Source organism: Rissa tridactyla, chromosome 5 (assembly GCF_028500815.1).
Source record: "Rissa tridactyla isolate bRisTri1 chromosome 5, bRisTri1.patW.cur.20221130, whole genome shotgun sequence".
Classification (NCBI taxonomy): Eukaryota; Metazoa; Chordata; class Aves; order Charadriiformes; family Laridae; genus Rissa; species Rissa tridactyla.
Window position 1 is genome coordinate 49,960,470 of NC_071470.1, and position 23,334 is coordinate 49,983,803.

The 23,334-nt window shown below is 42.5% G+C and overlaps 1 protein-coding gene across 9 annotated transcripts in view; it reads left to right on the forward strand.

The window, feature by feature from the left end:
* HERC3 (HECT and RLD domain containing E3 ubiquitin protein ligase 3) overlaps positions 1-23,334 on the forward strand; it is a 53,135-nt gene that overhangs the window by 15,298 nt on the left and 14,503 nt on the right. For 7 of the 9 annotated variants that reach the window (XR_008466808.1, XR_008466807.1, XM_054204115.1 and 4 more), the window contains exons 3-17: positions 6,538-6,697; positions 8,133-8,209; positions 8,760-8,981; positions 11,394-11,485; positions 12,490-12,620; positions 13,239-13,399; positions 13,922-13,998; positions 14,776-14,900; positions 15,452-15,511; positions 17,906-18,017; positions 18,547-18,736; positions 20,486-20,649; positions 21,175-21,288; positions 22,564-22,587; positions 22,675-22,764. Coding sequence is in view for 6 of the 9 variants with exons in the window: in XM_054204115.1 (XP_054060090.1) it covers positions 6,538-6,697; positions 8,133-8,209; positions 8,760-8,981; positions 11,394-11,485; positions 12,490-12,620; positions 13,239-13,399; positions 13,922-13,998; positions 14,776-14,900; positions 15,452-15,511; positions 17,906-18,017; positions 18,547-18,736; positions 20,486-20,649; positions 21,175-21,288; positions 22,564-22,587; positions 22,675-22,764 (1,799 nt within the window). In the remaining 3 variants the exon portion in view is untranslated. Of the gene's footprint in view, positions 1-6,537; positions 6,698-8,132; positions 8,210-8,759; positions 8,982-11,393; positions 11,486-12,489; positions 12,621-13,238; positions 13,400-13,921; positions 13,999-14,775; positions 14,901-15,451; positions 15,512-17,905; positions 18,018-18,546; positions 18,737-20,485; positions 20,650-21,174; positions 21,289-21,662; positions 21,812-22,563; positions 22,588-22,674; positions 22,765-23,334 lie in introns of those variants that run through there. The other 2 variants (XM_054204119.1, XR_008466809.1) reach the window with 2 other exon arrangements.

The window sequence follows — 23,334 nt, forward strand, 5'->3', positions numbered from 1 at the left end:
TTCTGCTGCAAGCATAGCAGCAGTTCACGAAAGGAAGACCTCAAGATTTGCGAGTTGGGCTTGTAAAACCCAGCCTCCTCGATGGATATAGTAAACTTCAATTGTTGAAAGTCGGAGAAGGTTACATGCTGATGGAGGAGCTTACATGAGCACTTACTTGCCCCATATGTCTAAGCTTTTGCCCTGTACTAAGAGAAGTTTGAGAATACGGTGGGCTGCCATACATGGGTGAGAACAGCAGATGGAAAGCGAGGGTAGCTATCGTACAGTGGGGATGTGGTCTCCTCAAGGGTTTTGCTCTTGTAGTTTTGTGCTGTGTGGGTGCAGAGCATGTTTCCCACACCTTTGTGCACAGCAGTCTCACGTAGCCTGAATGCAAGACACAACAAGCATGTAATGCCTTCTCAGAGAGGCTGGGTGAGGAGGAGGAAGGTAGCAGAGGTGCAATTGTGGGGCTGGTGTCGGGCAGGGCGGTTGTTCCAGCTGCCTACGTGTTGTGCGTGTCGTACACCTGGCCATGCCAGAGACTGTCTGCAGTCACAAAGGTGTGTTCCTGAAACCATCCTTCAGCCCTCGCCTCCTCCCTGTGAACCTTCCTCTGGTGTTACTGCTGACAAACCACAGCCTGCAAGAGGTGGTGTGAGTGAAGCCACAGGAAGCGGTTTTAGCTGCCTGGGTTAGATTATGTTTTCAAAAGCACCTGATAGCTTTGGAAAGTCTGTATTTTGCTTAAGTGGTTTATAGAATCTGATTTCTTCCTCCCAGTCCCAGACTCTAGATGATGGCCATGGCTGCTGTGAGCACGAGGCACCTAGGTGGTCAGAGTTGAAAGTGTGGGAAATCAGAGGCTCACTCTTGGGGGCTTTAAAGGAGAGAGGAAGAGACAAAAAGGTCATGAAAAACAGTATGATTTTTTCCCCCCCATTTAGCAGTTTCTAAGTAGCAGAATCACACTTCCACTGGGGATGATGTTTCCTGGAAAAGTTGGTGAGTGTACTTGTGCTGCTGCTACTAGTAAAAGCACTGAAGAGCTAAGAAGTTGTTAAAGTTACGCTGACAAAATAAGGAGAAACCTTCATAAGGGGAGGGAGAAATCTTGGGTGTACTCTGTTAGTGCACTTTGGGTTGCAAGCATTTCAGTTGCTGCATTTTGTTTTTTCTCTTTCCTTTTTTCCAGTTTTAGTGAAACACGCAGATATGTTTTAATGCTCAACTGACTTAAGGCTGAAATCATGAAGCTCATCAGAGCCTAGAAATACAGCCAGGATGTCCATGTGCAGAAACATCTCTGGGATGTGCTGGTGGAGACTGAGTAGTCAGCTGAAGTTTCCTACTTAATGTATAAAAATCTTGTCAGGGAGTTTGGTGATCCACTGTTGTTTACTTGATTTTTTGTACAGTGGTTTAGTGAAATGCTGGTCACTGATAAGCTTGGGCCATAGTGTTTTTCTCATTTTCTTGTAGTACCTAATGAAGGCAGTAGCATGTCTTTCATGGAGTTTTTGGCTGTTGGATCAGGCTTCCATAAGTACTAATGCTGTTAATGTCACCTTGTTAGATGGTTTAATGTGTTGGTGTAATTCCTGTCCAAAAGGAGAGAACTCGGCTCCTTTTCTGTAAGAATTAAGGCTTTTCAGTACTCAGAACAGAAAGACCATATGGGTAAAGTTTAGGCTGCTATTGGTGTCTGATTAAATATTCAGCTGCCTCATGCATTAAAATGTTGTATGTCACACTTTGGATTTTTAGATCTTGGTTGCACAATGCTCAGGCATCTTCAGTGTGGATGTGGACTATATTAGCAAGCATGGCAACGCAAAGAAATTGGCTTATCTGTCTTCAGACTTGCCAGCTGCTAGCATTTAACCCAGAGGAGTTTCTTGCCAACAGTTGGTTCTCCTCTGTGATTCTACCACCATCTCTTTCTTATTCAGGCAAGCTAGTAAGACACTTACCTTAGAGTCTGTGAGCGCTTTCCTAGCAGACAGCAACGGCCAAGATGAGCAAATGCTCTGAGTTGCTTATTGTCAAGCTGGGGAGGTAATGAGGAGTTTTGGCCAGGTGTCCAAGCAGACTGAAATCACTTGAAACTCTTCTAAGCCACAGCTTCTTCTCAGCAGTGAAGAAATCCGGATTTTGCCACTGAAGGTGTAACCTCAGGGCTGATAGTTTCTCTACATCATTTTCAGGCAGTAGAAGCCATCTGATGCTGTTCACGTACATCCCGGTGTGCTTATGGCTGAAGGATTCTGCCATGTCCTCCAGCAAAAGTCTGTCTTGCGAGCAGCTGGAAGCTATACATACAAAGGGTGTACCAACTCTCTGATAAACTTACTAGGAGTAGGAAAGCTAATTAATCACTCATTGAGTGTGCATTCTAATCAGTGCGGTATAACGGAGTGCTTTGTGCTTTCAGCAGTTGCAGACACTGAAGATCTTGTATAGCTTTCCGACACTGTGAGGACAAAGGATAAGCCCTGTTTTATAAATAGTGAAGCTATGGACTGAAGGTGGGCTTTTTCAGGGGTTCTCATTCTTAGTCCAGCTTTACTGGCATTTCCAAACCTTCAAGCTACATGCACTGACTGTCAGAAAGCTGAGTCACAGAAATATATAGCACCTGTCCTCAACTTTTGCTGGAGTGTCCTTGCGAACCACAAACAGGCAAGAAAACACAACAGCAGTCCTGGGAACCAGACCTGTCACCATTCAGAGACGGGCTGTCCTGAAAATGTTTTGCCTGGACCTAGTTCTTTGATTCAATGTGTATTTTTATGAAAAGATCATAACAAGGTTAAGACCCAAGGAAGTCAAACCTTGATATGTCTGTTTATGTTGAGATCTGTAAGTTAAAGTGGACAGAAGAGAGAAACGAAAATTGGAACTCCATCAGATACGAAGAACTGATAAATGACTTCCAAGCATTAAGTGCTGTTTTGAGACAGCTGGTGACTTCAGAAAGAAAAGATTGGGTCAGTGTGTTCTTCTTGGAACTTGTTTTTTTTGTATTTGTTTGTTTGAAAGTTTTATGACATGTTGAAACACTGTATTGCATAACTCCTTCAGCCCTTCCCTGTTGCTTTCAGGGTTTTGTTCTGCTTAGCTTTGTATATAATTGTGCCTGTTAAGCTCCATTTGACTGGTTGTATTCATCAGTTACCGAAGACACAATACTAAGAATAAACTTCACCCTTTGCACCCTTCATCTCCATGCAGTGATGCATCTCTTTTAGTGAATGAATAATGGTGTTGTGATGCTCTGGAAACTTAAATAAATATATACCAATCACGAAAATGCCTTGTATTTTGATGTGAGGAAGGGGTGGGAGGTCAACAAAGAAGTAATTGTCAGATGTTTTTGATAATACTATCAATATTAGCAGGAAGATAGTACATTCAGTGGTTTGGCAAGCCTGACAGTGAACTAGGACCCTTGTTGGACTGCCTGGGCAGTCTGTGTACCCAGGGGAAAGCTGCCTTTTTTCCATCTCTGGAAAGAGATTTGGGTGAACATAGAAAACTTAAACTGTTTGGACTTTACATTTCTTCATGAATTTGCAGGCAAGCTGTGCCAGACAGGGTCTTAGGCACGTACTGTGGTGAGATGGACCATGGGCATACCTTTCTAAAGGCAAAGATCTTCAGCTCTAAGACAGGCCTGTGGTTATCCAGCAAGTCCAGGTGAGGCTGTACTCTGCTACTTGGCTGAGCAGTGCAGTCACTGAAGGCTTTCAGTGACATAGGGCAGCCTTTCAAAACAAGTCGGTATGTATTTGTCCCCTGGGATGGCACGCAGAGCAAGGTCAGGTTTGTGTTGCCAAATTAAACTTAAGATGGAGTCTGTGGGGACTGAAGCAACCGTTCTGGATTTCTAAAACCACTGGATGTGCTCTCTGTGTCCCAGTGTGAGAATCCCTTGTTATGTAGTCCTTGCCACAGCCTCCCCATACCTCAGGGCACTTTTTCTCCAGTTGCAGTACTGCTGTGGTCAGAGTCCTGCCTCCTCTAGCTCCTGATGCTGATCTTTGGTCACTGGTGTCTTCTGTCACCTCCTCAAGGTGCTCCAATGGCTCAGGGGCAGCTTGCAGTAGCCCTTCCACAGCAAACGAGATACGTAAAGTTAAAACAAATACTGCTTTCCCAGGGAAGAAACTAGCTCAGTCATGCCTGCAGATAGCAAAACACATTCTCCCATTATGGGTGCCCTACCCTCCCATACTGTTCACGTTTGTCTTTTTGTCAGACTTGTGTTGTCCACTGGAGCATTTGGCAGTGTGCAGGGACCAGCTTTGGAAGAAGGACAGGCTGGTGTTTTGAGAGCTCAGGCGCTCTGGATAACGGCCAGGCTCAGTGCACCCTGGGGAGCAAGCTTGGCTGAACTTAGGTGGTGTGTCCTGCACATTGCAGCACATTTTGTTGTTCTGCTGGTTGACAGAGAGGAAGAGACTGTAGCCACATGTTCTCTTGAGATACCTTGTCAGTTGTTTGTGATTGACCTTGACCATACAGCTGCTGATTGTTTAGAGCTCACCTATAAAAATAGGCTCTCTCAATTACATATTCAAATAAATGTAAAACAGGCTGCCAAGCAGTGCTACAGTTGGATGCTTATGGGCCCAAGCGTGGAAACTACATGTGCAAATTGGGTTACTGCCCTCATGACCTGTTTGTGTCTTTGGTAGGGTTGGCAGTGGGGCTGGCTGAAGTTAGTCCTCCTGGAAAGAGCTGCAGGGCAAAGGGCATCATTATTGGGAGGGATAAAGGATGGCTGAAAGGCTGGCAGGCCCAGTCCTCAAGCCCTCCTAGATGTTTGTGTGCTTATTACTTGTCAGCTGCACCTCCATTGCCATTAATTACTTTGAGTGAAAGGAAACACATGTTCAGGTAGCATTTTCCTCTGTTAGAAAACAGATTTAAATAATTGTCACCTTTCTCTTCTAGAACGTTGATTAGGGATTCTTCTCCCTCTCATTTTCTGACTTCTAGACTTAGAAGGCAAGCCCTCCTAGGGGTGCCTTCCTTTAAAAGACATTTAGATGGATTGATATACAGTTTCTGGTGCTAGGTACGTGAATGTTTTCTGGATGTCCTTGAGGTGGGGTATCATTTTCATAGAATGACGTGTAATTACCCTTCCCTCTCATGTCACAGGCAAGAGGGACTTTAATAAAACTGATCACTGCCTTGGAGCTTACAGGGTGAAATCTTTCTTCATCCACCTGAAATATTTGTGTTTATCTAGGGAAGAAAAAAAGAAAACCAACTTTGCTTCTGTCTGGCTTGTGGGCAGTTTTTCCATCAGCTTTCTGACATTTCCAATGGTTTATTGCAAACCAAGACATTTTCGTGTCCATTTGTAAAAACTCTGCATAACAAATAAGATTTAGTTGTTGATGTTGTAAGAGTAGTTGTCAGACCTACTTCAGTTGCCGTGCGAGCTGGCACAGGCAGGACGCAGGAACAACCACAAAACCATGGATGATATGCAAAGAGTAAATTTATTTTTGTTACCTTGTGGACACATAAGTGAGAACGCAGGCACTGTGGAGCTCGGTCCTTGCTAGAGGATCACCAAACCTGCTGTTTTCGACTGTTATCAGGGATTCACGCAGGCGTAGTTTACCGCTCTACCTTGATCTTTCACACAGCAGGGCAGGAATCTCAAGCATGTTCGATAAGGTGCCTCTAAGTCTATCACAGGCCTATGTTATCTAAACACAGATGTTCTACTTGTTAAATACACAAGACTAAACAATGATTAGTATGATATACGTGTTTTACTACACCTCAACTGCAGGTCGCTTGAGCATGTTTACAAGCCTCTCTGCTATTCTTCTGTTATTTTCCCACAGTTGCCTAACGTGATGTAATGATAAAAAGTCAATTGTGAGTGATCTTCCAGAGGACTGAGTGCGTTTCCCCCCCTGTCCCCCAACTCTTTTATTCCTCTGTAAGGTCTTCTTGCTTTGCTTCTTTTTTATGGGACTTTTTTTATGAGTGTCTGACAGTGGTAGTAATAGGTTGATAGGTTCAAACCTGTTTCAGGCTTAGGACAGGGGATGTCGTAACACATATACTTTCACGCATCAAGTAATAAAGCAAGGGGTGTCTGGGTCGATTAGCTTTGTGGATGATTTGTCTTCGTTGGATGTGAGAGCTGTGGAAGGTCAAATATGTTTTACAGTGTCTGCCAGCTTCTGGCTGATCCCCATATCAAAACTGAGTGAGAAAACCTCAAAGCCGAGACGTCTGGTTGTTCCTAAATAACCTGATAACCCTGTATCCGTGACGCTATCTGTGCTTGGGGGCACGTACCTGGCTTTCTCCTATGACTTGCAGGCGATGCTTTCAGAAAAGCTCAGCAGCTACATGTTTTCAGTAAAACCTGGTGCTTTCCTCTTGTAGGAAGTGTTTTAAAACTAAATTGGGGATCAGTGCACCTATCTTTGGCTTTGCAAACAGATTCGCCTAGACCTGATGTCTGCATGTCACTGTGAGATGAATCCTGTAACCGGAGAGGTTTTCTGTTTTCCTCAGAGCAAATTGGAGCCCTGGCCGGGCAGCACATCGTGCATGTGGCCTGCGGAGAGTCTCACAGCGTGGCACTCAGCGACCAGGGACAGCTCTTCTCCTGGGGCGCTGGCAGCGAGGGACAGTTGGGTCTCACTACTATAGAAGACGCAGTGACGGTACCAAGGTAAATGTTTAACAGCTTCAGATTTCCTTAAGGGCAGTTCCTTGGAGGGGATGTATCAAGGGTTGATCAGTTTCCAGCCTGGAGTTGGTGGGAGCACTTTTGCTTAGAAGGGCGGTAATTGGGCACTTCTCACATAGGGATGTGAGAGTGATGCCTCCTCCTTTTCCATACTGTACTGGTGCTCCTTGAGCCCCCCTGGGATTCAGACGAGTCTGCAGGAGGTTTGGGCAGGACAGGCCTTCTACCCGTGGGTGCTTCGGGCACAGAAAAGAAAATCAGAGCGTGATCGGCTTCCTCAATGAAAAATGCCACTGTGTTTTGTACAGAGCAAGGAGGTGTGTGAGGGAGGACCCAAAAATAGAAATGTTGTGTGTGATATCCGTCTCTATTTCGGTCCCTAGGAAGTCCTCTGAGATAGGAGATACATTTTAAGAATGGGAAAAAAAAATATGGCTGCATGAACTGGCACCTCAGCTCTGAAACTCTTTTGCAGTGTTGCCTGCTAGCAGCAAAGCGACTAAGCCAGCCTGCTGCAATTATGAATAGTGAATGTTGCTTAGAATCTTTAGGTCTGAATGTGTGCTCAGAAACACAGGTATCTTACCTGTGTCAGAGGTAGGGTTAAGTGCAAGGACATGTAGATGGCGGCAGTGGCAGACATCAAGACTCCTCCGTACAAAGCAGTTCACAGATGATAAGTCTCAGCTTATTGCCATAATAAAGATAACTGGTCTCTTTGCACATAATGGTGTTGTATCACGCTACATTAGTAACAGATGTAGTCTGTCTCGTATTCAGTCTGCCTCTGCAGAGCAGAGCAGTGCAGAGCAGAAGTTTGGGACATCTGTCTAGGGTGGCTGTCATTGTTGTAATGGTATTTAAAGGAAAAGAGTTTCAGTCAAAAACCATTGATGTTTGAGCTGAAGGGCCTGTGGGAAGACAGTCCTTAACTTGCAGGTGGCTCCAAAATAACGGAGAGATGGGCTCACATGCCAATGTGATAGTGCCATTTTAAAAATAACATTTTTGTGAAATAACTCGAACCTTTGACATGCTATTCGCTGTACAAAGCACTGAAGAGGTTTTGGTGCTGTAACTCATAGTAAGTGCTACGCCCTTGTCAGCATGAAAAACGATGCCTGAAAAAGAGTAGTAAGAGAGACACAAAGAATCAGCTATTATCACCATTTCCAGATAGCTGGATTCAGCATTATAGCAGAAGACATAGTTGGAGTTAGTAGTCAAGTGTCTAATGGTCTCCACAGATTTGCATCTATTATGTATGGATCTGTGTCACCTTCAAGACTCCATTCCTCAGTCTCAATACCATAGGTTATGTGTATGTGTAGAACAAATATCTGAATGGAAATCGTAATTTCGACCTAAGGTGATACTGTATTTGTGGACACTTATTCTAACATAGTGTCTTCTTTAGGTTGATAAAGAAATTGAACCAACAGACGATACTGCAGGTTTCCTGTGGAAACTGGCATTGCCTGGCTTTGGCAGCAGGTACTGTGACATTCATTATTTACTACCAAGATTTGTGCTGTTATTTTGCACAGTGTCCAAGATTGCATATTTCTGCATAATAAACTAAGGACATCCCTGTCCCAGCTGCTTTCAGGCCAAATGGAAAGCTATATAATGGATCAGTTACCATGTTACACACAGGCCACCCGCTGTCTCACTGGTGAATGATGGCAGGAACACTTAAAAGCTTTCTGTCTTGATGTAGAAAAATCTGCGTAATTAATTTTTTTTGTGTTGAAATTATCCTTGGCTATTACTCTTCTGTATGCAACATGTGGATTGTTCTTTGTTATGCTGTTTAAGTTACAGTAGTTTGATGTTGTATTTTGTACTTAGTTGTATGTCTGTTTATTTACCTGGTGGCTTCAGACTGTGCTTTTATTTTGGTAAATAATACGTTGCTTGATTTTTTCCATCATAACACTTGAGTGGGAGCGAAGGCCCCAGCACTGGTTCTTGCTCATTTTGGCAAACTTTCTTTTCTGTTGACCAGCTTTTATTCACTATTCTCTTTCTTTCCTTGTTTCAGATGGCCAGTTCTTCACATGGGGCCAGAACAGCTATGGTCAACTGGGCTTGGGTAAAGAATGTCCCTCCCAAGCCAGTCCACAACGTGTCAAGTCTCTTGATGGGATCCCTTTGGCTCAGGTTGCTGCAGGTGGAGCCCACAGTTTTGCCCTCTCTCTCTCAGGAGCTGTGTTTGGCTGGGGGAAGAACAGCTCAGGACAACTGGGATTAAGTGATGAACGAGGTATTAAAACTATGCTCCTCGGTGAAACAAGGATGCACTTTTCTGGCCTAGTGTCTCCTTTTGCATTGACAGTATATTTTTACTGAGCAGGTGTGTAACCCTCAGCAACTCCTCTTGGGAAGAGAGGGCAGAGGAACAGTCTCTGGTGGACTCTACAGGCTTTTCATACTTAGTAGGAACAGAAACACTTTTTTTCCTGTTGTGGAAGTGAGCAAGGTCGAAAGAAAGATCCTTCAAATGTGGGTGTCAACATGCAGGCATCATTCTTCCTCCTCTCAAAAATGATTTGTCCATATTTTGTTTGAAGTTGGTGTGGAGCAAAGGTTTTAGCTTTGCTTTTGCCACAAAGCAAAGCTCCACAGAGCAAAGAGCAAAGGCTCTCCCTGCAGAACAGCAGGCGGAACCCATCCCCTTGTTTGCCAACTTGTTTGTGACTGGTGAGCATCCGTATGCTACAAAATGATGGCAATACATAGTATCTCAGTATTGTAAAATGTTGTCTAGTTTATTTGTTCACAATTTTCCAGACACGCAGGGCCTATGGTAGTTTTTTCAGGTGGCCACGTTCAGTGAAGCCTGGCCATCAACAGACTTGAAGATCGGTTTATAAATAAGGCTGATGAGTGGATATGACTAGTTTGAAAAGCCCCAAACTCCTCTGCTTGTTGTTAACACATTCTTAACTTTTTGTAAAAGCAAATGAGTGAAAGATGCTCTTTGGAGCTTCAAATCAACCTCTTCATAATTTTCTGCATAGTTGCTGACTAGCATTAAATATCTAGGCAACTTTCTGAGTGTGGATGTGATACCTAGCATGCACAGATAATTTATTTTGCATGGGTGAGTACATGAGGTGGTGTACATATTTGTAATTGTTAGGTCGCATAATGTAGTAGCATATAAACACTGCTGCAAGAGAAAAGTGTTACCTCACATTTCGTGTGCCTGTAATGGAGTGATGCATTTTGACAACCCGCCCTACCAACTGAGACGTATTTAAAGCGATTGCTCAAACGCAGCCTGTAGTTTAGCAAAGGAGGCTCAAATGCTGTATGCGTCATTTCATCTTGCTTTGCACTTTTAGGAATGTGAACACAATCGTAAGACTTGTAAGATACCTTGTGTTCTCTCAAAAATGCTCCAGGTGTATTCTCTTGTACTGTATGTGAGCTAGAGTTGATCTAGTATAACAGCAGCCATGTTCCTGCCATGTAGACTGGCAGATAAATGCTTCTAATTTCAACAAAGCTGCAGTTTATATGTGAGAGGTTTGCTTTGACATGGGGCTTAATCTTAAATGAACGTATAAAGGGCACCTGCTTGTGGGGCTGTGTTGGCCAGGAATCATACCCTGTTTACCCCTCGATACATAGCGCTGTAGTAAATAAGTGATATTTATGGTAAGTGAATCATGATAAGACAGTGTGAATTATACTTAGTGAACATGAACAGCAAACATGAGTAGTCTGCAACACTGTTATTTAAACGATTATGCTGTAGAGATAAGAAGTGTCATTCCTGTCAAAATAAAGATCAGAATGCTAAAATGCAGAACAAAGTAAATGAAAAATCTGCTCTCATTTCTGGATCTGTGAAAATGCGACCACATTCCTTTCAGTACTCCGAAAAAAGCACCTGTCAGGTCTTGTGTGAGAGTCATAAAAAACGGACAACTTCTATAGGTAGGAACCGGATTTTTTGTTGGTATGAAGTAAGCAGCTGCTCCCCTTAATATCTAACTGTTTTGAGGTCCTTGAAATGCTCAGCTTTTTTATTTTTACATCAGTAAAACATGTAACCTTGTGTAGTGTATTCATCCTCAGGAGATCCACTTTTAATGATTAGAATGTCAGAGTGAAGGAGACAAGCATCATTTAACCGTTGGCAGAGATTAGCCTTTGCAAGTAGGAGGATCTTCTTAAAGGATGACAACAGAAGGAAGGCTAGGCATTTAAATATACCTATGGATTCAGGTTGTCATGTGTGTTGTGCTGGTGTCTCCCACGTGTCAGGATTGTTCTGTATGGAAAAGATGTAAGCAAGATTTTGGAAACATGTTTGCGGTCATCAGCGAGGAGTCTGGAATGGAGCGTGAGGCTGAAGGTGGGTGTAGCTGGGCTGCACTCATCATACGTCCTGAACTGCAAGTGCATGTTGAGTTTATACAAGATTCTCAGTATTTGCATTCTTGCCCAATTCTGGGCAATTTTCTTTGAGCCAGGACAAATCTTTAAGAATTGGAGGAGGAAAGCAGCAGGGAAGTATTCAAGGATGTGGCTTTTTTTCCGCAGTTGTTAAAGCTTCCATTGCACATGTAAACCATATCTGCAAATCAAACTGCCAGTGGTTTTCTCAGACATCTAGGTTTGCATTTATGAAACAGCTCCTTTATTTTCTTTGTCTTCAATGCAGACCGAGAATCCCCTTGTCATGTGAAGCTGTTGCGGTCTCAGAAGGTTGTTTACATCAGCTGTGGAGAGGAACACACAGCAGTCCTGACAAAGGTAAAGATGCTAACTTGGGAACCCTGGCTGCTGTCTCACCTGCCTGATGGTTTTGCATTAATTTCCTGCGTAATGGGAGAAAAGAACAGATTGACTTACTGTATTCCATCTGACCCCAGTAAAAGAAACTAAATGAAAAGTATAGTCTTATTACAATTTATTCTGAGGTTCATTGCCAACATGATCCATTGCTGTTCTTGAGGATGTTACTGATCCATGACAATGAATAGTAAACTTCAAGTGAATTGCTCAAAGGAATTACCTTTGAGCAAAAAAATTAACAAACACACCAAAGGGGTGAAAATAGCATTTTGTTGGATGATAAAAAGAGAATGATGTTGTGCATCAGAATAAAGTGGAGGTCAAAAGGAATGGGTGTTTCAATGAAACATTAGCAGTCACTCACAGCATTTACAAGAGGTTTGCAGTTCCAAACCTACTGTTTCCAAGTGGTGTATAGTTTAGTGGACAGAGGACAGGGCTAGGATTTGGAAGATCGCTTGCCTTGCCTTTGCCACTTCCTAGGTGTTGCTTCCTTTTTTTGGTGCCTCAGTGTTCTCCACTGTAAAATGAATTAAAACAGCTAACATTGGGATTCCTGTGGGAAAAACACTGTAGAAGATCAGTTATCTAGAAGCTCTTGTTCAAGGAAAAAGGTGACAGTCCTTTTGATCAGCAGCTGACAGAGATGGGTGTAAAGTACCGTGGAAGTGGGTGCCACTCAGCCATGTTTAAACCTGATAGGATTTCAGACTCATCTGGTGATGGTGAGGAGAAGCTGGGCTGCTGTAGACATACCTAAAGATAATTCTGTCATTCTCTGATGGGTGGCAAGGTAACTGTTTGGAAGCTGCATTAGCAGAACTCAAGTTTCTTTTCTGAATCCCTTGGAAATCCCCATCAATCTCTGCTTAAGCTTGGGCTCATACTGAAACTGGAGTCAGAGGGATGCTGCTGGGTTTTGGGTCCCTAAATGGAGAATATGCTGTTTGATTTGCTAACAGAGTGGAGGGGTGTTCACGTTCGGTGCAGGTTCCTGCGGGCAACTGGGACATGACTCCATGAATGATGAAGTGAACCCCCGAAGAGTTCTTGAGCTAATGGGCAGTGAAGTATCCCAGATTGCTTGTGGCAGGTGAGTCCTCAGTGCAGTCAGAAATTTTCTTTGGTGGAGGTTAATGCTGGCGCTGAGCCTTGTAAATAGGGGGAATAGTCTTACTTCTGCGTCCTACATGTCAAAATTAAGTTATTTTAAAATTTACTTCCCATGAGAATTTTAAGGGCCTCTAAAGGAGGTTGTTTTTTTATTGGGGTTGTTCCCCGTGCTGTAACCTGCTAAAAGATATCTTTCCATCTTAGTAATTCAGCAAGATTTTAGAGCAGCAGCCCCTTTGGTCACAAGTTTCCAGCCTCTTTCATGAAAAGAGAGTTAGTAACACTGGTGCTGTGTTGTTGCCAGGCTTAGCAAATGACTAAGCCAATTCTGTCCGTGAGCCTGATACCAGCCGTATGCTGGCACACGTTGCTCTTTGTCACTTCTACCTAAAGAGCTTCATGCCGTAAACTGGTGCCATCAGGTGGCAAAAACTGAGCATTGGTGCTAGTGTAAAGATTGCTGCTTTGCACCAGCTTCTGGCCTAGGGAAACTGAGCATAAGTTCTACGCTGCGTTTGTGGGTGGTTTTTGTTTTGTTTTGTTTTTTTCCTTTTAATTGTTAAACGAGGCCCAAACGTTGTACCCGTCTCTGTTACAGACATCACACTTTAGCCTTTGTGCCTTCTTCAGGAATGATCTATGCATTTGGCTGTGGAACAAGAGGCCAGCTGGGAACAGGGCACACTTGCAATGTTAAGTGTCCCTCTCCTGTCAAGGGTCACTGGGCAGCTCACAATGGGCAAATCTCAGGGAAACCTGGTACGTATTATGTGTGATTTGGAGATGCAAATGGACATAAATAATTTAATTTCACCCACAGCTGTCTAAAGATATCTTGACATTGTTCTGTGAAAGTTCTTGAAATAGCAAAAGAAACCCATCCTCCTGTCCCAAATGCACTATGGAAATTACTGGGTGACCTCTTGCTCTCTCTGTTAACGTGTGCCCTCTCCCTTTCTCTTTTCATGGCAGAGCTCAACATTTGGCAATCTTGAACCTTCATGGAATTATACTAATACTGATTTCTAAGGGCTTTCATTTCTCTTTAAAAGTTCCATTGCAGTTTAAAAATTACAATTTTTCCTTCCTGCCAGGCCCTGTGTATTTCTCAAGAAAGTGCTACAGTGCTTGAATTCCGACTGATTTCTGCCTGGCCTTCAAGGGACCCAGGTGCTCCTTGTAGCGTAAAGCCTGAGACACTGGCAGTGCAAATTTTGGGGAAAAGGCTCAGTAGGAACTTGCATGCGTCAGCTTCTAACACCATGTCTCGTTCTTCAACAGATGCCTGTAAATATCACATTGTTAAACATATCTTCTCAGGAGGAGACCAAACATTTGTGCTCTGCTCCAAATATGAGGTAAAACAAATGAAGTATCTTACCAAGTTTACTCCCCTGTCCCAACCTTCACAATGCATCTTTTTTCTTTTTTTTTTTGGTAATACCTCCCAAAAGTGAAATCTTGCTTTGGAGTCTATTCTGCCTTACAAACCTTTCCAATGATGACAGTTGTTACAGGGATTTACAACTTTTTAGGAGTGTCTGAAAGCTGCCTTCCTTTAGAGGCACGTCAAAGAGCCATTGGGAAGACACTGATTTCAATTTGATGAGCAGGGAGGGGAGTTATTTCCTTTGCAGATTGGAAGCGAGGGACTTCTTTCTTCCTGAGGCACTGGGGTCTGTGTGATTAGAGTGTAGGGCTGTGGACCACATACACTGGGTTTTTGTCAAGATATGCTGGATGGAGGGATGAACGTTGAATTGATTTTTCTCCTTCTGTCTTATCGCTTTCAAGAAGTGTTTGACATACACTTTTGAAGCATGGAGATATGTCTAGAATAAATGTACTAAGCCTGTAGTTATATATGGTGGTATTTAAATGAGCTTTGGTACATTTAAGGAGATGATATTTTGTTTTTTTTCTTTTCTTCTTTTTAAAAGGTACTTGATGATGATCTTGGTTTTTTTTCCATGCCTTTCCTTTTGGATTTCTTAGTAGTTCCTCAGCTTCCTAACCAAACCTGTTCAGAGACCACACTAAGGAAGCTATCATTTATATGTAGAAAACAGAGATTATGGATAAGAAGGAATTGTTTTACAAGCCTTGTCTTTGCTGAAATCTGTATCTTCTCACAGAATTCCTTGCCTGCTGATGATTTCCGGACCATAAATGAAACACGTTACACCTGTTTAATAAATGATGAAACTATAGATGTCTGGAGGCAAAAGCTTTTAGAAAAGAACAGTTCTAATTCTGTCAAGTAGGTATTGTGGCACTGGACAAGCCTTTTGTTGAAAGTGTTATTTAAATAATTTTGTTGGCTTCCGTGCCATGCTTTCACTTGAAATTTAGCAGCCTTTTCAAGTGTGGTTCTTGATGGTTTCCAAGGGGAGGACAGTTGCCAGTCACAAGGCTGCCAAGTTAGAGCTTCTGAGCAGAACCAGAGGAGTTTGAGGCTGCCTCAGAACATTGCAAATGGTGGGTGGGAAATGTTTTTTAAAGTTGTCCTTCATTCTGTGCTTAGAGTTCATGAAAAGCAACAAGAACTTGTGAGCAGAGTGATTAAATTCCTCCCCCTGTGTGCCTGCTATGAGAAAGGCAGAATAGGTGGAAAGGAGGCACTGCTAACATCCCTCCTTTCAAAGAGGGACGTTACGTGATCCTGAATGAACCACTTACCCTCTGTGCCTCTGAAGGGGTGATCCTGACATTGTTTCCCATAGAAGGAAGGGAAGAGAGCTGAAGAGATTTGCTGGGACATCCATTCTTAACCTCTGTATCTGTTTTCTTTTGTCTTCCTACTGCAAACAGTAATGTTGTTCAGATACTGTCCTCAGCTGCCTGCTGGAATGGAAGCTTCTTGGAGAAGAAGTAAGTGGCAAACAGAGTCTGGAAGTGTGGCTTTCCCTTGAGGCAGACTGGAATCCCTTTACTTCACCCACTGCTGCAGTGGGATTTGATTTTTCTGATCAGACAGGAGATGGGGGCAGAGTGTGTTCCCTAAGGAGGTGGGTGGTCAGAGGGTAAGGAAGGCAAATGGTCTAAGAAAGTGCATGGTGAGTGTGCTGTAAGTGGCACAGATTCCTTGGAGTTGTTACAACTGTTACTTTTCCTTATGAAATGAGTATCATCATCTTTAAAAAAGAAGGATAGGAGTACGACATAAAGGGGATTGAGTGATGCCAGGTATCTGAATAGTCTCTTACCCATCTGAGCCAGTTGTTGGGGGCTGGTGTGTGTGGAGGTACACTTCAATACAGGCTGCTCTTGAAAAACACATTTGAGGCAGCATGGAAGCACTTTCCTGGGAGGTGACATCAGTTGTGGAAAGTTTTGTGCTGCTGCTTACAAAAGCAGGAATTTCAAATGGGTGTAACCAGCAACAGGTGGTGCCAAGGATGTGATATGCATAGCTGAGTCAAAGGCTGTGGGTTGGGAAGGATTGTGTTGGCTGTGTCTGTAAATGTTGGGGAGGTAATAGCATAAGATGAGGAGGAGGAGAAAAATTTTATGGTGATGTGATGAGTAAATGACCTGTAACTAGGTGAAGAAAAGCTTAGTTACTCTGAGTAATCTTTGAGTAATATTTTCCAAGAGGAACTTGAAAAAGAAAATAATTTACTCATCGTTCTTGCGTTTTTCTGCTTGCCCAATGGTTTCTTCTTTAGGGTTGTTACAAAGCAGGCTGTTACTGCGTCAGGAAAGTTGTCATGTTGGTTTAAAACATTTGTTGAGATATCCAAGTTGTTGAGTCACATAAATAGTCCCACGTCTCCTTTGAATGTGGAAATAAGCGGAGTTTATGACTTCATCACCCCAATGCAGTTCTCCTTCCACTTCAGTGATGTCTTGGCTAGTGCAGGAGTTAACTTTTACAGAAAATCTTTGACCAAATGAATGACAAAATTTGAAGCCACCATACACTGAAGTGAGGCTGTATTTAACCACGTGCCTTTATATATGAAGCCTTATGTCATGGCGCACTTGATAGAAGCACCCTACTATAGTCCTCCAATGTCCTAATGCAATATATGGGCCTGTTTGCAATATAGCATTGCGGTACACAGGGTTAGGTGGAAAAGCGTGTTTTCCATGGCAGTGTGACTGGGCATGCTCCAGTACTGCTTCTGCACATCACTGCCTGAAGCGCTCTGTACCACAGTGTGACTATGACTATATCCAGCCCGGTGCTGTTATGGAAGTAGCAATTCGACTACAGCAGGCTATGTTTAGCTTCTCATGTCATTATAGCTACATCAACAAACTGACATGCATCCCGTCTTTAATAGCTACCTTTTCCTTCAGAGTATCTAATACAGCACAGTCTCAGGTGAGTAGTGGCAGACTTGAGAAATCCTTGAGGTCAATGGAATTGTAGCAATGACCTTTTTTTACTAGCAGCTGCAAGGTTTTATGTGCAGCTTCACTGCAGACAATGGTGCTGAGGGCCTCTGCTACAGACGCTGATCGTGTGGTACCTGCTGAGCTAGGCAGCTTACCTGCTGGCCTGGACATTCGGTGTTGCTAGATCTGGCTGTTAGGCTTTTATCCTCTGCAGGCTTGCCTTCATTATCCCTCTTACACAGGTAGCCTGAGGAAATTACAGCCTTTCAAGCACAGCAGAAAGGACAGCACATGCTTGTTGCAACTCCAGACCACGTGGAGACTGCTCTCAGATATGCTGTGTTTTGTTTGTGGTAGTTCTTTAGTTTTAGAAAATTTGAGAGTGGAATTGCCAAAAAAGCTACTCTGAGTATCTTCCCCTGTTTTCTTTTGAAACCCCTCATCTGATGTTCCTTTGCATAGCAGTCAGTGTCTTCTTATGCATCACCCTTCCCTTTCTTCCTGGGTGTGATTAAACAGATTTTGCTGTAAAAGTAGTGTATGTGAAGACAACACAGAGGATCCTGATATATATGATAGATACATATTTTATAGATTTTTTTTTTTTTAAAGCAGTCCGGCCTGTCTAGGCAGGCTCTTGTGCCAGTGAAGGAGTCCTGGGGGAAATCAAAGACTTTGATAAAGTGTTTCTCTGCAAGAATCTCAACCCTAACCAAGGCTCAGAGGAGTTCAGAAGGGATAGTTGTCCATATTGTCTTTAGCAAGAATATTCCAACTTCTGCTTTGTTTCTACTCTGATTAATCCCCTAGAGGTCATTTCTCCATTGCTTGCTCATGGGCCATGCCAATACACAGGTTATGGTGTCTTTTTCCTTAAACTTATGCCTGTCTGTGGGAATTTTTTTTTTTTTTTTTTTTAAGAATTGATGAACATTTTAAAACCAGTCCGAAGATCCCAGGGATTGATCTGAACTCCACCAGAGTGCTGTTTGAGAAGCTGATGAACTCTCAGCACTCCATTCTCCTAGATCAGGTATTGCACTTCTGGGGTTTTGGGTATTTAGAGGGAAAATAACAGCCGCTTTTGGAGGGAAGGGTTGTACTGCAAATCTGCAGACCAGATCCTTCATGGTATCAATGGATACTTCTCCATTGACCTAGGCTGATTTTCACCTTATATAATTTATTCTAACTTTGAGGATTTCTTTCACGAGTGCAGAGCTGTGGGATAAAATCGTGTATGTTTCCTATGCCATTTTTTAGCTATAATTTTTATAGCTTTTTTTTTTTACTCTGGGTTTGACTTTTAAAGCAGGGGTGTGACCTTAACAAGAGGGGTTAACTAACCTTTAGCCAATTCTGGAAAAACCTATCCAAACATTCAGGCATTTTGGAAAAACTGGAATTCAGTCCCATCCCGTGGAGTGTTTTTAAAAGGTTGTGAGCTATTAAGTCCACCCATTCTGAGTGTGCTCTGTTTCATCAGTTCTTAGACATCGTCTACACTGTAAGCACTCTGTCACCCAGGATAAGTTCCTTTCTTTTGTCTTGTTTTCCTCTAGATACTGAAGAGCTTTGAAAGTTTTTTGATTCCTCAGCTGTCCAGCTCACCACCAGATGTCGAGGCAATGAGGATCTATCTGATTCTCCCTGAATTCCCACCCTTTCAAGACTCCAAGTATTATATCACGTTAACGCTTCCTCTAGCAATGGCTATTCTGCGCCTAGATACCAACCCCAGTAAAGTTCTCGGTAAGAGGCTGTCATTTAAGATGCATGTTGCTCTCAGCATCCAGCTGGGACACGGTGTTGCCTTTAGGTTTTTCAGTGGTGTTTTAGTGTTGGTTTAATTTTTCTGTTCTGTTAAAACGTCTGCAATGATAATTGTGTATTATTTGTGATATAGTGTTGTTATGAAGCAGTCTCTTCTAAAAAGCAGCTGGGAACCAAAAAGACTCAAGGAATCCTCCCCCCAAAACCTATGTTCCCATGTAAAAGAATTATAAACATAAAACTTGAATTTTAAACATGAACTGTGAGGAAATGAAGAATATGCCATGCAGGTAAGATATGGGAAGTTAGTTACAATAATATAAAACATATAAAATTTATGGTGGTGTGGATAATAAATGAGAAGAAAATTTGGGTTAAGAATTGTTTTGATTTAGAAGTAAAATATCATTTCAAAGAACACTTACTAGGGAGGTTAGTCTAATTTACCTTATCTAGTTTACCTGCATTCAGAGACTCAGTTCCAGTTAAATTTGCATGCTTTTATGGGAACATAGATTTTTTATATCATGAACATTAAATGATCTTACTTTCTTAAATCTAATCTGATATTGTCCACATTATAATATCCTTTCTGTTTAAGGTAAATTAAAGATTATACTAAATATAAAGTTACTTTGTCCTGTGTAAGGTGCAGAAAACCTATTGGCTGGTCTGTGACCAAGCTAAACACTCCAGCTCTTCTCCCACTTCCGAATCCTCTAATTTCTGCTAATATTATCTCCTATGAGCTCATTTTGAGCTAAGCAGAACATACGCTGCTTAATGATTGTTTTTCATGTTTGTTAAGCTTTTATTTTTCTTGTCATCTTGCTCTGTTTCTTAAGTTGTCTTATACTGAATCTCATATTATCGTGTAAAATGCTATGTAATGAATTCAGACCTCCAGGAGCATTGCTCCAGTGAAATTTATTTTGAAGTTTAGTGATTTTATTTTTTTATTTTAAATTTTTATTCAAAGACGTTTTGGAACCAAGTTTCCTCCTCTACTCAGAGTAGTCCGCTGTGATTGTTATCACATAGAAACATAAAGCATTCTCATATCTCTGCCTGCCAGAATCTATTGCTGTGCTGACACTTGAGAGGATAAATTGGTTTTGTTTCTGACAGTTGACATGGTGGTTTCTCAGGCTCCAGTTTCTACTTTGCAAGTGGATTGGTTGTAGCAAAGAAGCTAACAGTCAGGGCCCCTTCAGAGGGGAGTTACCTGTCCTTGGCAAGAAAGAAATCAGCCTTTCTAAAGAGCGGGAGTTCAGACCTTTAGTGCAGATGTGCCAGGTGACACACTCTGACACCTGCTTAGAAAAGTATGTGGTACTGCGAAGAATTGCCCAGGCAACTGGTCTCTTATCACTCATGAGAGACAATGGTTTGCCCGCAAGATCACAGCATGTTGAATACAAGATGTGTGAAACGGTATCTTGAATTCAAAGTTGAAAAGCCTTGACTTCAGGCTCTCACGCTGACCAGGGATTGAGGCTGGGTAATGACTGGGGTGGTTGTATGAGAGTAGAAAGGGAAGAGCTTTTCAGTTTCTGGTATCTAGCTGACTCTTTGCTCACTTTCCTGTTGGTACAGTTAGGAGAGAAATAGAGAAGTTTTTTGAAATAACCTTTAGGTGCGTTCCCCTATTTTCAGCTGTAATCCCTTATTTAGAGGTTACTCTGGCCTTTTATTCAGGATTTATATTGATGTTTCTCCACTTTCCAGATAACTGGTGGTCTCAAGTGTGCCCAAGATATTTCCTCAGACTTGTGGACCTCTATAAAGGTGCAGTGGTTTACCTCCTCAGTGGAAGAAAGACACTGTTGATCCCAGTCCTGTTCAGTAGCTACATTACAGCTGCTCTCAGGCTTCTGGAGAAACTCCACAAGGTACGCGGAGGCTGAGGAAGGCCTCAGCCCGTGTTGGCTCAAGATGATTCAGTCTTGTCTGCCCTTTGCCAATTGGCAAGGGCAGAATGGTCATGGCCCTGGCTGTGTCATGTCCACCAAGACATCACATGGGGAAGGTGTTAGTGGTTTTCCTGAATTCAAGGTACTTGAAGATTGTTTAGTCTTGTCTCAAACACTAGGAAAAATTTACCCTAAACAATGCTGCTGCTGAGCCATCAGGCTGCGTGCACCACAAATACCCATCATCATGATGCTTCTGCTCCCACTGTGTTGGTGCTGGTTAGTCTGGGTGAGGAGGAGGGGGAACTAAAATAAATCACAAAGAGGTTTATCTCTATTCTTGTTTGTTCGTACTAAAATATAAGGGACTATGTGTTTTTGCAAGACTTTCTGGGGCCTATTGTTGCAGGCTGCTATAATTGATTTTATGAAGGTAAACCTGCACGTTCTAAGAAAAAAGCTGAATATATCCATATTTTAAAAACCATCTGTTTTTTTCACTAGGTAAATCAGAAGGTTAAACACATAGAATATGATAAGTTTTATATCCCTGAGATCTCCAGCTTGGTGGACATTCAGGAGGATTATCTCATGTGGTTCTTACATCAGGCTGGAATGGTAAGCAGTTTTATGTATGGTCCTTGAAATAGCTGTCCATGTTTGTGTCTCTGGTTGTAGAGATCTGTATTTTTAATATCCTTAATGAGGGCGTAATGTATTCAGTATAGGAGCATCTATATGTTAAGTCTCTAAGATTTGGGTTCTCAGTGGCTTGACAAAGTTGACTTAAAATAAGGCTGTCAGAAGAGCTGGAGCTAACAATATTTAACTAATGCTTGCAACAGTCTCTATGATTATTCATGTGAATCTCATTCAATCCTTGCACAAGGCGATTAATTCAGTCACTGGATCCTTTTAATGTAATCAAGACCTCAGGAGCCAAATCCTGCATTCTAAAATTATAATTTTTACCCTTTACTTCTGCTGTTTAGGCAGGTATTGTGAATAATGTAGCCAGTGATCTTAAAATGTTGCTCTGTAAGAGGAGGCAGTGTGGCGTTCTGGCTAGGGGACTGAACCAAGACTCAAGAGATGTGGGTTCTATTCCTGGCTCTTCCAGTAACCTGCTGGGTGATCTTGGGTAAGACCCTTCACCTCTTTTATGCCTCGCTTTCTCGTCTGTAAAAAAGGAGATAACTAAACTGAGGGCTGGAATATGCTGTGTAGGAACCTGGTGAGATTATTTAATTATAGCAAGGAAAGGAATCCTAAGTGTGAGAATACCAAAAAAGCATCTGCCAAGGGATGCTGCAAGAGTAAAACCCGACTGTAGCAAGAATTTTTGTGTGTATTCATCGACTTTTTAAATGTTGTGTGTGCTGCGTTCCCTGTCCCCTACTTTCCATCATTTAAATAGTGTTGCTCTGTGCTTACTTTAAGTGAGCAGAACAATAAAATACTGACTCAAATTTATGTAACGGTGATAGTTAAAAATGCATTGATATGGCTAATTAAAGGAGTAATTTGCATTGTAGGAGTGGTCTTATATTGTCATGTTGTGGCCTTATGGTTTCTTCTCGTGTTTCGTATGGTCTCTGCCTTGGGGATAGTTTTCTTGTTTTTCTTCATGAGATTAAGTTTCACCTGTGGCAGGCTAACACAGGCTTCTGTGCCAGTTAGTCCTCTTAGTAACGTTTGATGTTCAAGTTTTGAATTGGGCTTGTGCATTTTCTTGAGACGGAAGTTCCTGTGCTTTTCTTTAAGAGGAAAGGTTTTTGGTCCAAGAGGAGAAAAATTTTCTTTTGGTTACTTTTGAACTAGTCTGTCAAAAAAAATACAAGATACAAAATCAAAAGAGTAAAAGATTTTCATATTTCTCCTTTTCCTTCACAGAAAGTAAGACCATCTATCATGCAGGTAAGAAAATTGCTTTTTCATTACTCTTAGTTAAATAAGTGCTATGGAAGCTGTAAATAGGAATGAATCCGCCTACCGTTCTTGCAGGATGCTGTGACGCTCTGTTCTTATCCTTTCATCTTCGATGCTCAGGCTAAGACCAAGATGTTACAGACAGATGCAGAACTACAGATGCAGGTAATCCTTCTCTCCCAATTTTCCAGCCCCATTTATTTTTTCCTGCCTTTTGCATGGATGCTTGCAAGGAAGGGAGTTCACTGCGAGTTAGCGTGTGCAACACTTAATTGTTTCCATGATACAGGAGAGCAGAGTAGCTGGAGAACCCCTTTGCCCTGGATATTGCAGAGACAGTGCTTGGTTTCTTTCACTTCTGTGCAGAGGCAGTGCTCTCCAGGAGCGTGTTCATGGCAGGTGTTCAGCTCCAGCACCTACTTACCCTGTAGGTGTCAGCCAAGCCAGCTCAGGGCCAGGCTGTGACAAGGACAGCTGGCCTCTGTGCCAGCGTAAACCTAGCGCCAGGCATTTCTACTGCAGGTGGCTGCTGAGAGGGACAAAGCATTGAGCACTCGTCCCTCATCCAGTGCAGCTGGGGTCTGGGACTAGTCCTGTTCTCTGTGAAACGAGTTTGCTGAGGTCCTTGGTTGTCAGGTTCCTTCAAGGTGGAAAACTGTCATCACAGTTACTCGTGGCCATGGTGCTGGTTCCATGTGATATCCATCTTTTAGCTTTTCTATGGCTGCTTGAACA